Source organism: Schistocerca serialis, chromosome 4, assembly GCF_023864345.2.
Source record: "Schistocerca serialis cubense isolate TAMUIC-IGC-003099 chromosome 4, iqSchSeri2.2, whole genome shotgun sequence".
Taxonomy (NCBI): Eukaryota; Metazoa; Arthropoda; class Insecta; order Orthoptera; family Acrididae; genus Schistocerca; species Schistocerca serialis.
Window position 1 is genome coordinate 538452523 of NC_064641.1, and position 17429 is coordinate 538469951.

A 17429-nucleotide genomic window follows, 5' to 3' on the forward strand; every position below is an offset into this window, starting at 1 on the left:
ATGTATTTTGAAATTTCAAGAATAAGATAGGCAGATGGGAAGGTACATGGTTACAGTTGAGAGCCTGGTTACAAGAAAAATAATCAAACTTAAAAGAAGTTATCACTATTTTCCAGCCCTTGGTGTTTCAAATCACAGAAAAATTACATTTAATCTTTCAAGGGGGAAAAAATCCGTGTTTCTGACCAATCCAGCTTTGAAGTCACTTCAGACTCTCAGAACTTTTGGGTAGTTCATCATTAGTACTAAATTTCAATTGGTACTACAAGATACAGTCCTGTTTAAGAGTAAAAATGCATAAAACATGTTAAGTCCATTTATGATGGGAACTAAGAATATTCAGGCAACAAAAACTGTGATGCTGTGCCTTTTACATTCACTGTTCTCTTCCACATATGAGTCATATAGCAACAAGAGCCTTTTTGAATATCCTATGGTGTTTCATTTAGACATTCATACAAGACTTGTCCTTCCACATGTTTTAGGTAACACATATACAACTCTACAAATAATGAGAGATTTCTCTGCTTGCCTATTCTGTTTCTGATTGCAACACTATGGTAACTACAGGACCATATACAGCCTCTCCATTCCCACTAGACTAGTAGCAAAGTCTCCACCTTCCCTAAGTCAAGAAACTACCATATTTACCCGCTAATTAGACAAGGTTTCTTCCCAAATTCATCATTCAAAAAGTACAAGGTTGTGTTACAGTCACAGATAAAGTTGTGGCTGCTGAGATAAACATTTTATGTTGTATATTGGCATGATGAAAAGATCATCATGCATTCGTGGAAGCAGAGATCATGTGCACAAAATATGGTGATTTTAGAAGTGTGGCATCAGATTGGCAGCATCCACAGAGGGCAGTGATGAGTGGGCACAAAATTGTGTCATGCTGCCAACTGTGGGAATGCATTTGGCATACCTCGCTTTTTATGAACACCTATGATGTTTAAACTGAAGTTTGCCGGAATACAAATGTAGTCAGAATTGAACCGATTAAACAAATGGATTCAGCAATAGTATTTATTTCTGCAAAGACACTTGTTAATTCTAGTATAAATAGGACAGTACAGGATACCTAAAACGTACTACAACAAATGAAACATAGTTCAACAATGGTGCTTGACGGCACTATTGATTTTACAGTTTAGCTACAAAAGACGAAGCACCCTGTTAGCACAAAGTACTAGGGAGCCGACAGAATTAACATATTGTATTTTTCAGTTTGACAATGTCTACATCTACATATATACATACTCTGCAGCATGATGCATGGCACAGGGTACCTTACATCACAGCTAGGAATATCCTTTCCTGTTCCATGTGCACATGGAGCAAGGGAAAAGTGATTGTTTACATGCCTCCACATAAGCCCTAATTTCTCTTACCCCACCTTCACAGTACTTCACGAAATGTATAACGACAGCAGTAGAACCATTCTGCAGTCTGCTGTAAATGTGGGTTCTCTAAGCAAAATAGATGGAAGAATACAATTCATACATAATTTGTGGGTACGAGGTTTGAAATTTAGGACACGTAGCTGCCAATTCTGGCCGCAACAGCTCTGACCTGGGTGGGCATTGAGTTGAATTCACTTCGGATGACAGATGTGGGTATGTTACACCATACTGGTTCAACTCTATGTCAGAGATCGGCAGATGTAATGACTACCAAATGGTGGCATAACTCTTTCTCAGCCGTGATCACTTATTTTCAATGTGTTAGGCATCAAGAGACTGCTGACAGGGGCAGCAGTCGAACGCACTCTGTTTTGACACAAGTCAATACTGTTTGAACAGTAAACTGCAGTAATTGGCAATGGAGGTACATCAAAGATGTGACTCTGTTGAGAAACCTTAATCTATGAGTTTGTGATTCACAATTGGTTCACACAGATGGTACAACGATAATTTTAATTTCATGGTGATTTATGAAGCCAAGGTCATAAGACACAGTGCAGCAAGAAAAAAATTTAGTGTCACCGTTTAAATGGGGTGTCAGATAGCCTCCTGTACATGCCAAACTTTCAGGAGACCTAATCAGGGAAGCCCTTATGAAGTGGAGCAGCAAGTTGTTCAATAAATGCGAGATAAACGTAGTGAAGGCTTCCCAATCACTCAAAAAATAATCCGAATGAATGTGCTGGAGATAAAGAAACTTTCCCAATTTCATGCAGCACGGAATTAAAAGCAAGTAAGGACTGGTATGTGACGATCATGAAGATGGTGGGGGCTTATGTTACAATAAAAAGCAACATTAGCACAGTTACTTCCCATGGTGTTTGACGAAAAACTATTTGTGTATCAGCATCATATAATCAATCTGAGAAATACAACCGTTTACAATAGACAGTGTTCTCTTTTTTGTCAGATATTAATATACTTCGTAACAATAATACAGTTTGTAATTTTGACTAATCAGATTTTGTTAAACACAAAAATATTTCAGGGTAACTTCAGTATTCTCTCAATAAATTTCATTAACAAAATACAGAACTACTCCCAAGTAAATTTCTGTTGTTGTAACATCCTGTATTTTATTTCGTCATGATATGAAGCAGGAAGTGCACAGTCTAGTGCTGACAATATAAACATCAGTATGCCATTGTGTTAATGGTGTGCAAGAACTGATCACTGACTTCAGTGTGTGACAAGCAACAAAAGGAAATCAAAAACACCACCAACAACTCCACATGATGTTACAGGTTTTTTGATCAGAAAATTTTAGTAGGCTATCTGTATTAATCCTACATAAAAATGGCATCAAAAGTTAACAAAACCAAATATTCCATTTCTGCATTCTAATAGAGGATGAAGGGCTTAATTTAGCAGAAAATTGCCTACAGAAGAAATGGGTGGAGGGTATGGGTGGAAATGGAAACTGAAGTACACCATAAAAAAGGGAAATTTGAAAAAGCCAGAAGAGTAGATGAAAATAATAACAAAGAAATTGAAACTTCCTGGCAGATTAAAACTGTGTGCCCGACCGAGACTCGAACTCGGGACCTTTGCCTTTCGCGGGCAAGTGCTCTACCATCTGAGCTACCGAAGCACGACTCACGCCCGGTACTCACAGCTTTACTTCTGCCAGTATCTCGTCTCCTACCTTCCAAACTTTACAGAAGCTCTCGTGCGAGAGTATCGGGCGTGAGTCGTGCTTCGGTAGCTCAGATGGTAGAGCAATTGCCTGCTAAAGGCAAAGGTCCCGAGTTCGAGTCTCGGTCGGGCACACAGTTTTAATCTGCCAGGAAGTTTAATATCAGCGCACACTCTGCTGCAGAGTGAAAATCTCATTCTGGAAACATCCCCCAGGCTGTGGTTAAGCCATGTCTCCGCTATATCCTTTCTTTCAGGAGTGCTAGTTCTACAAGGTTTGCAGGAGAGCTTCTGTAAAGTTTGGAAGGTAGGAGACGAGATACTGGCAGAAGTAAAGCTGTGAGTACCGGGCGTGAGTCGTGCTTCGGTAGCTCAGATGGTAGAGTACTTGCCCGCGAAAGGCAAAGGTCCCGAGTTCGAGTCTCGGTCGGGCACACAGTTTTAATCTGCCAGGAAGTTTCATATCAGCGCACACTCCGCTGCAGAGTGAAAATCTCATTCTGGAAACAAAGAAATTGATTGTGAAGCTTGGCGTTCTCTAATAAAATGAAAAACGGACATAACCAACCACTTCATTTTCAAATGTAACATCTCAGTGTTTGCCTTAAACTTCTCATGAATGTAAAGTAAATGTATTAATCACTGAACCACCTTGCTGGGTAAATGACATGAACATTTTAGTAAGGAAGCAAAGGGAAGTAAAAGGAAGTAAAAGGAATGAATATGAAAGAACACTGAAAACAAGGGAGGTTGGGATTACTGTGTCCCATTCCAAGTACATCCTAAATGATTTAAGGGACCCTTTAACAATTTATATCTGGACACAAGACTTAATTAAACTTAGTTCTTTCTAAACACTGTATGAAGAAAGCAGAAGAGTTGGATTTGACAAAAAGTGGCAAACTGTGACAAAGAGATCATTATTGCTTAAACAAAATACAAATGAGTTTAATGAACACACACAACTCAGGCGTGATTACATACATACATTAATCCTTGTTCCATAGATCATGAATATGACATTTCGTAATGATGTGGAACGTGTCACTTTAACATAAGTTTTCTTTACACTAAATAATTAATTGATTAATTAATTTTTTTTTCAGTTACTACTTCACATCTAAGTTTTCACCTGAAACATAGTGTAAATACTTATATAAAACAGTATCTACACTCAGTGTACAAAAATACCATACTTGAGGCATAATGCTGTGGTGGGTCCCATCCAAGGATGAGAAAAGACTATGTTCTGAGGCAATGGTCTAATTTGAGTATGTTTCTTCAAGGAAACTGATTTATCTCACCAGCCAAAAGTGGACTGACAGAACTGTGAGCTTTGTTTGAACAACTTACACTCACTGTTTCCTTTTACAATCATTTATCTTTCCCCGACACATTACTGCCACCTACATTCTCCGCAAGCCGCTGTATGTGTGTTGCAGACCATACCCAGTACCATGAAAAGGAATTTACTTTCCCGTTCCATTCATAAATACAGAGAGGGAAAATGTCTATCTAGATGCCTCCACATGAGCCCTAATCTCTCTAATCTTATCTTTGTAGCCCTTATGTGACTAATCTTATCTTCATAGTCATTATGTGACATATACATTGGCAGCACTAGAAACGTTCTGCAGCCTGCTTCAAATGCTGGTTCCCTAAATTCTCTCAATACCGCTCCTCCAAAAGAACTTCATCTTCTCTCCAGTGATTCCCACTGGATTTCCTGAAACACCTACATACTACCTGTGTGTTGTTCAAACCTAACTGTGACAAATCTAGCAGCTTGTTTCTGAGTTACTTGGATGTCTTCCTTTAATCCGCTTTAGTGTGGATCCCAAGCACTCTAACAATACTCAACAATGGGTTGCACTGGTGTCCTATATGAGGTCTTCTTTACAGATGAACCACACTTCCCTAAAATACTTCCAGTAAACTGAAGTAGACCATTCGCTTTCCCTACTACAATCCTTACACACTCATTCCATTTCATATACCTTTGCAGTGTTATGCCTAGATATTTAACTGACATGACTGTGTCAAGCAGCACACTACTATGCTGTATTCAAACATTACAATATTGTTTTTCCTACTCCCCTGCATTAACTTATATTTTTCTACATTTAGAGCTCACTGACATTCAAATCACCAACTAGAAAGTCTGTCTAAGTCATCTTGTATCCTCCTGCAGTCACTCAATGATGACACTTTCCATACACTACACCATCATCAGCAAACAACCACAGACTGCTGCTTCCACTGTCAGCCATATCATGTACATAGAAAAGAACAGCAGTCCTACAACACTTTCCTCGGGCCCTCTTGATGACACCCTACTAGCCACAGAGGACAACTTACTGGGTTCTGTTATTTGGGAAGCCTTCAGGTGCCTCTCATATCTGGGAACCTAATCTGTATGATTGTACCCTTGATAGCACATTGTAGTGTGGCACCATGTCGAATACTGTATAGAAATCTAGGAATGTGGAATCTGCCTGTTGCCTTCCATTTACAGTTTGCAGGACATCATGTGAGAAACAGACAAGCTGAGTTTCACATGAGCAATGCTTTCTAAAATCATGCTGATTGTCGATAGAAACTTTTCCATCTCAAGAAAAAACTGAGAATATGGTCACATATTCTTCAGCGAACTGCTGTTAAAGATATTGGTCTGTCATTTTGCGTGTCGTTTCTTTTACCCTTCTTGTGTACAGAAGTCACCAGCATGTCACCCCCTCCCCCTCTACTACTATAATAACAGACTCTTGAATGCTACCCACAGTGTTTCCAAGGCATCTGACCACTTCCTCTGACTCAACAGTTTCAACCACACAGATTCCATGTCAATCATTTTATATATTTTAATCCATTTGAAATTCCTTTGGTTTTAATAGAGAAAGGAGGTAATACAGAGGTATTGACACAATCTCCTATTACAAAAATTACTCTTAATTTTGTTATGAATCTGCTGGAAATTTACTTCCTGGGAAAAGTGTTGAAAAAGCAACAGAGAACTATACAGAGAATTTCAGTTTTTCACACTGGAAGTTCTAATTCACACATAAATGTAGTTAGGAAAAGAACCAATATGCTTTGGTAAGTCTAACATAATAGTAACTCTCCAAGCAGCAGCACAGTTTTCAGTGCATCTCCTAAATAATCAATCATCTCCTTGAAACTCTGACAGTCATAAGTTTCACTTAACATCACTCACAATCAATAATAAGAACCCTGCTCCTATATGTATCCTGTATGTATCCTGCTTTCTATATGTATCCAATGCTTTGGGCTGGGGCATGTATACAAAGGAAGGAAGATTAGAGTTTAATGTCTCATTGACAATGAGATGATCAGAGTAAGAGCACAACCTCAGAGGAGGCTAGGATGAAGGCTGAAATCAGCACTGTGTTACCCTAAGGAATTGTCCTGGCATTTGCTTTAATTAGTGTAGTGAATCTAGCCCCTAACTCTATAGCATCCATGGAATTAATGTAATTGGAATATCTGTGGTACTAACAAAAATGGACAAACCAAAAAAATATGACAGATAAAAACAAATCTGTGTTCTAAATATTTGACTCTGGGTGTTTCACAAAGAATGAAAATTGCACAGTTAAAATGTGAGATTCATAAATCCTCAAAAGTCTTTCACTTACTGTGTTGTGGGGATAGATAGCAGCAAATTTCACATGCATATGTGCAGCAAACCAAAATTTCGGCTTTAGATGACGTAATAACTCCTCACATGGTTTGCTTCCAAGTGTATTTGACTCTATCTCACTGCTGTAATTCAGAAAGAAGAAAATGATGAAAATTAGTGCCTGTAACAAGCAGAGATGAAAAGATAATGTAAGAAGAGAAAAATGGATAAAATACACACATCAAAAAAAGTTTTGCATCACCACGGTTCCCAGAACTCCTGAAGACAGATGTTGACTGTGGATATTGTATCACAGACACAGTCCCTTTGACTGTTCAGAGATGTCACTAAACCTGCCCAAAGATGTAAACAACCATGCATGAGCAGCACCTACTAGACGGAGGGGGTGCGACAGCCGATCAGTTCCAGTCATTCCACCAGGAAGAAGGTACATGGCTCACAGGAAGAAGGTACATGGCTCATGTTGTCTGTAGTTCAACCGTGCCTAGACGGTCAATCCTGTGGTTTGATCCCATCCGCATTGTTACTTTGTGTCAAGAAGGGTTCTCAACCAGGGAAATGTCCAGGCGTCTCGGAGTGAACCAAAGCAATGTTGTTCGGACATGGAGCAGATACAGACAGACAGGAACCGTTGATGACATGCCTCACTCAGGCAGCCCAAGGGCTACTACTGCAGTGGATGACAACTATGTACAGATTACAGCTAGGAGGAACCGTGACAGCAATGCCAAACTTCACTCCCAACGTTCATGGCGAGGTCCATCTCTGCAACCACGACACCATACAGTGCGGTACAGATGGACCCAACAACATGCCGAATGAACTGTTCAGGTTTGGCAGCACGTTCCCTTCATTGATGAGTGTCACATATGCCTTCAACCAGGTAATTGTCGGAGGCTTGTTTGGAGGCAACCCCTTCAGGCTGAAGGTCTCGCACACATTGTCCAGCGAGTGCAGCAAGGTGGAGGTTCCCTGCTGTTTTGAGGTGGCATTATGTGGGGCCGACGTACATCACTGCTGGTCATGGAAGGCGCCGTAACGGTTGTACGATACATGAATGCTATCCTCTTACTGGTAGTGCAACCATATCAGCAGCATATTGGTGAGGCATTCATCTTCATGGACGACAATTCGCGCCCCCATCGTGCACATCTTGTGAATGACTTCCTTTAGGATAACGATATAGTTCGACTAGAGTGGCCAGCATGTTTTTAGACACGAACCCTAGCGAACATGCCAGGGATAGATTGAAAAGGGCTGTTTATGGACGATGTGACCCACTAGCCATTCTGAGGGATCTACGCCGAACTGCAGTTGAGAAGAGGGACAATCTGGACCAACAGTGCCTTGATGAACTTGTGGATAGTGTGTGTGTGATTGAGGTTTACGGGCGCTAAACAGCGTGGTCATCAGCGCCCAAACGCATAAAAACAGGAACAGATGCAGTGAAGGGACTAAGATGGACAGCAAACAAGGAGAACGACTAAAAGACACAGAACTAACGCAGGTCGAAATCATCACATACAGAGGCAAAACAAGAGGAGAAGGAACACATTAAAAAAGGAAAGGAAACACAAGAAAGGGAGGACAGAAACCGAAGGGAAACAAGGAGGTATTCGTGACTGGCGGACCTCTTACCTAAAATATGGGTGAGCCAGTCACCCAGCAGCACATTAAAACCCCCCTCCCTAAAATCCGAGGCAACAAATTGGACAGGACACAAAACTGTAAGACATTAACCACAGTCGTTGCGTCGTCTTGCAAAATAGAGGGCAAATCCGGTGGCAGAGAAACCACCGCCCTCTGGTCAGAGAATAAAAGACAGTCAAGTAAAATGTGGCGGACAGTAATCTGGACGCCACAAGCACTGCAGATTGGTGGGTCCTCCCGCCGGAGTAAAAAACCATGCGTTAAGGGACTGTGACTGATACGGAGGCGAGTGAGGAGAACCTCATCCCGCCTGCATGACTGGTAGGACGTACGCCATGGCCGCGTGGTGGCCTTGACCAGATGCAGCTTATTTTCACCGACTGCCAGCCACTCCTCGTCCCATTGACGCATAACACGAAAACGCAAAAGGGAGGTAACAGCATGGAGCGCGACGGCACAGTCAACAACGTGAGGGAGGGAACATGCATCTTTGGCAGCCACATCTGCCAGTTTGTTTCCCCTAATACCCACGTGCCCCGGCACCCAGCAGAAAGAAACCTCCTTCCCCTGCCGTTGCAGGTGGAGGAGGGCATCATGGATGTTCTGGACGAGCGTATCCGCTGGGTACAAGTGTTTCATGGTCTCAAGGACACTCAGGGAGTCAGAACAGATGAGAAACTTAAGACTGGAAGCACATCTCATCTGCTCCAATGCCCGCAAGATTGCAAACAATTCGGCATCAAAGATGGTAAACGCCACAGGAAGCCGGAACTGGACGACTCGATCAGGGAAAACAACAGCACAACCAACAGAGTCCCCCTGTTTAGAGCCATCCGTAAATACTGGTACATGGTCGGGATGCTGGTGTAAAACATCGGAAAATAAGGAGGTAAAAACAAAAGCAGGAGTGCAGCGCCTCCGGTACTCCGACAAGTCTAAAAGGACGCTGGGCCTCTGGAGCAACCAGGGAGGCAGACGAGTAAAGCCTTGTCGTTGGGGGGCCACACGCTCCACACCAAGGGACTCAAGCAAATGCTGGGCACGAATCCCAAATGGTCTCGTTGCCCTGGGATGACTGGAAAAGAGACGTTCCATAGGCGGTCGGGCAATGGTAGGGTACGCAGGGGAGGTAGGACAGGCAAGGAATTGGCACACCCGTCGCACCATGAGGAGTTTCCGCCGGATGACGAGCGGCGGTTCCCCTGCCTCAGCACACAGGCTGGGGATGGGACTGGTACGGAAGGCGCCACTGGCCAGCCTGATACCCTCATGGTGGACTGCGTCAAGAATCTTCAGATACGAAGGCCTTGCTGACCCATACACGGTGCAACCATAGTCAAGACATGATCGGACGAAAGCCCTATAAAACTGCAGCAGACGCGCCCGATCTGCTCCCCAGGACCGATGGCTCAGACACTCCAAAATATTCAGTGTCTTCAAGGCCCGCACCTTGAGGTCTTTAAGGTGAGGCAACCACGACAACTTGGAATCAAAAGTGAGGCCCAGGAACCTCACAGTATCTCTAAAAGGAAGAATGGTGTCCCTCAGACGCAATTCAGGGGAGGTAAAAAGACGTCGAGAACGATTAAAATGAACACACACACATTTGTCTGCAAAAGGTAAAACCCGTCTTCGCAGTCCATGCCTCTAATCGCTTTATCATAAGCTGCAACTGCCGACTAGCAGTGACAAGACTGGAGGAAGAACAGAAAACAGCAAAATCGTCCACAAACAAGGAGCACTGGGCAGGACTCTGGATAGTGGACGTGATACTGTTAATGGCGACGGCAAAGAGGGTGACACTTAAAACGCTTCCCTGAGGAACACCATTCTCCTGCACATACAAATCAGATAGCACATTACCAACCCGATAACGAAAGAGGCGGTGGGAAAGAATGGACCGAATGAAGACGGGGAGACGGCCACGAAAGCCCCACTCATGGAGTTGATTGAGGATAAGGCGGCGCCAAGTAGTGTCATACGCCTTATTAATGTCAAAGAAAACACCTAGACAATGCTGGTTACGTAGGAAGGCCTGCTGGATGGCCGCCTCAAGCAGGGTCAAGTTGTCTATAGTGGAACGACATCTCCGAAAGCCACACTGAGAGGAGCTAAGGAGCTGCCTGGTCTCAAGCAGCCAAACCAGGCGACGATTGACCATGCGTTCCAACGTCTTCCCGACACAGCTCGTCAAGGCGATACTTCGATAACTACTGGGATGCGTTCGGTCCTTCCCTGGTTTGAGGAGGGGAATCAAAATCGCCTCCCTCCACGAGTCAGGGTACGTGCAGGATAACCATATCATATTAAAACAATTCAGGAGAACTTCCTTGGAAGTTGATCATGACCAGGCGCAGTATCATGAGCCACAGACAGCACCGAATTCAGTTCCCACATTGTGAAGGGGCAGTTGTAGGGTTCAGAATTAGGAGACCGGAAATCCAAGTGACCCATCTCGATGGCAGTGCGGTAGCGGCAGAAATCTGGATCACAGTTAATAGTGGCGGTAGATTCCGCAAAATGTATGGCCAATGTCTGGGCAATGTCTCTTGGCGCCGTGAGGAGACTTTCCTGATGCAGCAATGCCGTGACAGGTAGCTGGCCGAGTTTCCCGGAAATCCTCCTGATGGCTTCCCATACTTTCGTAGAACTAGTGGAGCGGGAGATGGAGTTCAAGAACGATTGCCATGACTGCCGTTTGCTCTCTTTAATCACTCGCCGCGCTTTGGCCCTTGCCACCCAAAAGGCCGCAAGATTGTCAGCGGAGGGACGGCACTTGAAGCGGCGCAGAGCTGCATGACGGGCTCGGATGGCTGAGCAGCACTCAGTGGTCCACCAAAGGACAGGACGCCTCTTGGGATGACCGGATGACCGTGGGATTGACAATTCAGCAGCATGGGAGATCACGGCTGTAACATGGTCTACCCATTCGTGGACGCTGGCACAGTGTTCCAAAACAGCCAGTTGGCTGAAAGGTGTCCAGTCAGCCCTGCAGAGGTGCCACCGGGGCGGCACTGGAAATGCCATAGCCTCATCCAGGAGGCGAATCCAAAGGGGGAAGTGGTCACTAGAATGGAGGTCAGCAGCAACCTCCCACAGAGCAGAATCCGCGAGTGCTGGAGAGCAAAAGGAAAGGTCAATAGCTGATGACGACCCAGAAGCAGTACAGAAATGAGTGGGAGCACCAGAGTTGAGCATGCACAGTTCTTCAGACATCATGAGGCTTTCCAGAATGCGACCCCTGGGGCAAGTTGTCGAAGAGCCCCATAAGACATTATGAGCATTGAAGTCCCCCAGAAGAAGAAATGGGCGGGGAAGTTCGCTAATAAGGTCTGTGAGAGCCTCAGAGTCTATCGCATCCTGAGGGGGTAAGTAAAGTGAACAGACTGTGAGTCTCCGACCCACAAGAAGGTCAACTGCAACTGCTTGCAAGTCTGTAACGAGAGGGAGCTCAGATGAGGGGTGCATGTCACGGACAAAAACCGCAACACCACCCTTTGCCCTTTCCCCCGTCAGATCATCTTTCCGATATACGGTATAGCCCTGTAAAGAAGGAGCATCAGTGGCCCGAAAATGTGTCTCTTGGAGACATAAGCACAAAGGGAACTCTCGTACAAGGAGTTGTAATTCGGCCACATGCGTCCTGAACCCATTCAGGTTCCACTGTAATATGGGAGCCAGTGATCAGGGTGGCTGAACTTTCACCCTGCCTCTGTGTTTTGGAGGAGAGCCCGTACTGGCCGGAGATTTATTCCTGGGGCGAGAAGATCGCCCCCGGTCGACATCAATGTCCATCAGCTCCGATGACGACCCACGGGAGATGTCAGACAGTATGATGGCCTCGTCATCGGACCGACCCTGACCAGTCTCCTCAGGTGGCAAAATCTTCACCTTCGGCGTCTTTGTCTTAGGGGGCTTAGAATGCAGAGCCTTGTCAGCAGTTGGAGCTTTACTCGCCTGGGCAGAAGGCGCCATAGGGGAAGAGGCAGGAAGTACCCCAATGTCAGCAACCACGGCCTTGTCCGACGTTGCGGGGAGAGCCGCAGGTTGCAAAACAACCGCAGCAGCACAAGTGCACTGGCAAACGCAGGTATTAGTGCTAACACTAGCAACCTCTGTTTGCGTAGCAACAGTGGCCATTTGTACTGGTTTTTTCAGGGCAGAAGCGAAAGATGTCGTAAACACAGGAGGTTGCATGGCCTTAAAGAGCTTCTTGGCCTCACCATAGGGGATGCGCTTAGATGTTTTGATCTCCTGTATCTTCCGTTCCTCGAGATAGATGGGGCAGACCCGGCTCCAGACAGCGTGACTCCCACAGCAATTCACGCACCTCACAGGCGATGAACAATCAACTCCTTCATGGGCAGGCTGACCACATTTACCACAAGTGGCTATCCCATTGCACCCCAACGTAGTATGCCCAAAGCGCTGACATTTAAAACAGCGCATTGGGTTGGGGAAATATGGCCGTACTGGCAAACGTAAGAACCCCGCTTTAACATGCTCTGGAAGTCTCGGGCAACTGAACGTGAGAATAAACGAGTCGGATTTTACTAGGTCCCCATCGACTCGTTTCATAATATTCTGCACGTCAACAATACCTTCGTCAGCCCACTCAGATTTCAACTCGTCTGTGGAGATATCCACCAAGTCCCTACATGTCACAACATCCTTACTATAGTTGACTGTGGAGTGGAGCTCGGTCTCGATAGCGTACTCTCCGAGACTGGGTGCTTTCCGAAGAGAAGCGACTTGACGGGAACTAGAAGTCTTAACTAAGAGAGTACCATTGCGCAGTCACTTCACAGATTTCAGTGTACCTGCAATTCCCTCAAGACCCTTGTGGATGTAAAAGGGAGAAACCCTCTCAAAGCTACCCTCCTTCCGTTTAATAATCAAAAACACATTCTGATTTTCAGCATGTGCTCTGTTACGACACTCTGATAAATTTCTAGCAACACCAGGAGCTGGAGGACTCGCAGCACGAAGTCGCTTTTTTGATGGGGTGTGTTTTCCTACCAGTGGCCCACCCAATCTACTGGTAGGGGGAAATGTAGAGGTCGAAGGGTCCATTGCGGTCCCACGAGCAGCTAGGGAACTAAAGGTCCGCTCAGACAGAGCCCCGCGTGCCTGAGTAAGCCGTATACAACTGGGGTGCGGCAGGTGCCCCAGAGGTTGCCCGCTTGCGACTGTTCCACCCCAACAGCCATGCATCTTATAGGCGCGCAGCACACCGTAAGATTGAGGGGTGTTTATAGAGGTTTACCTTCCTCGCAATCCAGGCGGTCAAGCCAAGATTACCATTCCCCGCAGCACACAACATTCCACCGCCGCACTATACGGTGGTCGCTGAAGCATGTCCGGGGGTTACGGTGACAGGAGAGTGGCGGCGTTGACCAGTCCCCAGCTCAGGAGCCCGGGGTCACCAAGCCCGTACTCAGCAAATGAATGCTGAGCCCCTGGGGGCCTCGTGGATAGTATGCCACGACGAAAACGGGTATGTATCTATGCGAGACGATGTGCTACTGGGTATTATAGGTATCGGTGTGTACAGCAATCTGGACCACCACCTCTGAAGGTCTCACTGTATGGCAATACAACATGCAGTGTGTAGTTTTCGTGAGCAATAAAAAGGGCGGAAATGATGTTTATGTTGATCTCTATTCCAATTTTCTGTACAGGTTCCGTGACACTCTAAAACGAGGTAATGCAAAACTCTTTTTGATATGTGTAGGTCACACAGAAGCCATTAAAAAAAAACACCTATCTAATTAGCTAGGAAAAGAAATGTGCAGAAACACAACAGTGGTCAGCATCATACAGAGATATGGGGAATAGTTACAATGTTGGTGAACTGTCACTTGATGATAAAATTTAAATAAACTGCTCTTAAGAAGAGTGGTCTGAAATGTTAACAACAGTGCTATAGTTGAGGAGACTTATAATGATGAAAACAAGGACATATACGGGATAAAAAGAAAGAAAAATGGGTAAATTGGGAAGACTTGATTTATAATACATGACCAAGTTGAAGACAAAATATCTATAAAGTTCCCTTTCAATGGTGCTATTGTCAAATTAATTGTGTAGCAACATTTTGTGCACATAAATAACAATTTTCTTTTATGAGACTCAAAAACAGAGAATTGGTTGCGGAATGTTGGACATTTCAAATAGCATCTCTTTATGTGTTTCATGGCATTAAAATCTGCATATGTATTACATGATTTTATTATTTTGAGTGTCGATCTCCTCTACGTTATGGAGTTAGTGTTTTCCCCAATGTGTATTCTGACAAGTGTGTATGCTTGAAAGAGTTATCACTTATTGGCAAATTATAAAAATGTGGCACTTTCCGTTCGTAATATGGAAGCACAAATTACGGCAAATAGCACAAAGCAATCTCCCAATCATACTTACGATTACAAGCACAATCACTTTAGTTTACATCTTGTAAGATAGTGATAAAATGGTCACATGTTCAAAACTGTCAATTAAAACGAAAGACGAGAAGAACACTAAAAAAGATTCATAGAAAAAGTGGCTAGCTGATCACTTAAAAATAAATGAGCCAGCCACCCTTATAACACATTGAAAATGTTGTCCTAAAATTTTAGGGAACCAGTTGGACATTTCACATAATCTTAAAAGATGCACCGCATTCATGTCATTGTCAGTTAAAATAGAGGGAAACTCGGCAAATGTGCTGCTGCCCTTTTGTCTGAATACAAAATACAGAGATACAGTCTACTAAAATGTGGCAGCACCATGATCTGCAAGCCACAAACTGCCATAAATTGGAGGCCTCTCACTGGAGCTAGAACCCTTGCATCAGGAGGTGTGTCCTATGTGAAGACAAGTAAGGAGGACCTCACAGACCTCATCCAGAATATGTGACTGGAAGATGGCACACCACAGCTGCATCGTGAGCATTACCACACACAACTTATTGTCTATAACTTTCAGCCACACTGCTTCCCATCAAACCATGACTCAGCACAGTAACAGCAAGGCGATAGCATGTAGGGGGATGGCACGATCAATTTATCAGATGACTCCAACATGCCTCCTTGGCTGCTACCCATAATATCCATATGCCCTAGCATCCATCACAAAGACACCTCTTGCCCCTGCCTTTATAAGTGGAGAAGGGTGTCCTAGAGTACTTTATTGCTGGGTACAAGTGTTGTAGTGAGTGAAGGGCACTCACGGAGTCTGAATAGAAGAGAAATATAGCATTTGCAGCACACCTCATCTGCTCCAGTGCCTGCAAGATCATGTATAATTCTGCATCGAAGACACTGAAGTTTTAAGGTAGTCAGATCTTCAGGACATCATCAGGATAAACAACTGAGCAGGCAACAGAGATGTTTAGACCTATCCATAAATACAACCACATAGCTGTGTTGCTTGCTTAAAATGTCATAAAATAAAGTATTTAAAACAGATGCACCAGTGCAGCCTCTCCTGTACCGCACTAATTCTAAAATTACTCTGGGCCTCTGCAGTAACCAGGGTGGCTGTCGGTTAAAACCCAGGATTTGGGTTTGCACTTGCCCCACACCAAATGACTTCAACACATGCTTCACATAGATGCCAAAAGGTCTTGTTGCTCGTGGATGAATGGAGGAGAGACGTTCCATACCTGGACAAGGAACAGGATGGCAACACCAACAATACGCCAAGAATAGATCGCTACCAACCACATAGAACAGGTGTTGAATATCAGACAGGTGCAACGAAAAAAAGACTTCTAGATAGTATTTAGATATGGCTCTCAGTCCACATGTAGGACAGACGGACAGAAGAATTTGAAGCCAGGGTCAGCAGCTCACATTTTTCCTAAGTTGCCAACCTATTTAACAACTCACTTGAAAGCTCGCAAATCTCCAAACAGAACGGGGAGGGGGGGGAGTAGTCCTATTATGTACCAAAATTTCAGTGATTTGTACACCAGTTGCAGTACCTAGTAAGTGCTACATGTATTGTCAAAGGCATGACTTACTTTGTCTGCTTCTGAAGATTATTAACACTTACAGCACGGTGCCCGTATGCCATATGGGCGCGGCCGCCCTGACGTTGGCGACGGCGCCCGTATACTGTACGAGCCTTTATTTGGCTCCGTAAGCGCGTTTAGCACGTCTCCGAAGCAGTTTCATCAACTAATGTGGACGTATTTCGTTCTTCTTCCGCAAGAGGCAAGCACTTATCGGCTATCTCATCCTGGGAGCAGCTGTGAGCACTACAAAGTCGAAGTTACCTGCAGTTCATTCATAGGTGTTTACGATCGTGAAAATATCGAGCAGCGAGTTGGCGGAGGCCCAGATCTTAGATATTCTTTGTGGAGATGAAGGATCTGAAGCTGATGATTCTGACAAAGAGGATTCATACTCTCCAGACGAAAGTACAAGTGACGATTCAGGTATGTATATGTCTCAATTGTTCATAAAGTGAAGAGCCCATTTGCCTGAAAAACTTTGAGTGGTGGTAAAAGCTGTTTTTCCACTTGTTTATAGTGTCAACTGTCAACAGTTTTATTTTATATAAAGAGAACACTAGGTAGAATGTATTCCTAGTAGACTTTATTCACAGAGTGGGGAAGAAATTGCCTGAGAAGGACGGAAATATTTTTCAGCAACAAGCCGCTTCATCCTCACAAATTGAGAGGACATTTGCAAGGCACTTTCCAGAGAAGGTCCCACCCACTGCAAACAAGTGAATATTACTAGGTATTGCAAAGTACGTTCAGACAGGGGGAAGAAAGAGATGGGTAAGCGCATCAGGAAGGAAGTAGATGGTGGTGCAAGGACTGTGGCGTTGGCCTTTGCGTCCCACAGTGTTTCCAGGATTTTCACACGAAGGCTAACTACATCTTAACTATTAAAATACTCTGGTTTACAGGTACCAGCAGTTAGACAGTCAAGTAATATTTTGTTTTAAATTTAGTTACAGTAATAATGGCATTACTAAAGAGAGAGATCATGTAAAACTTTTTTATCCACGATATTTTTGTGTTT

At 44.3% G+C, this 17429-nt stretch overlaps 1 protein-coding gene across 1 annotated transcript in view; it reads right to left on the reverse strand.

The window, feature by feature from the left end:
- Nucleotides 1-17429, reverse strand: part of LOC126475258 (lariat debranching enzyme) — an 89153-nt gene that overhangs the window by 22978 nt on the left and 48746 nt on the right. The window contains 1 exon segment of the mRNA XM_050102972.1: nt 6758-6884. Within this exon segment, the coding sequence (XP_049958929.1) occupies nt 6758-6884 (127 nt within the window).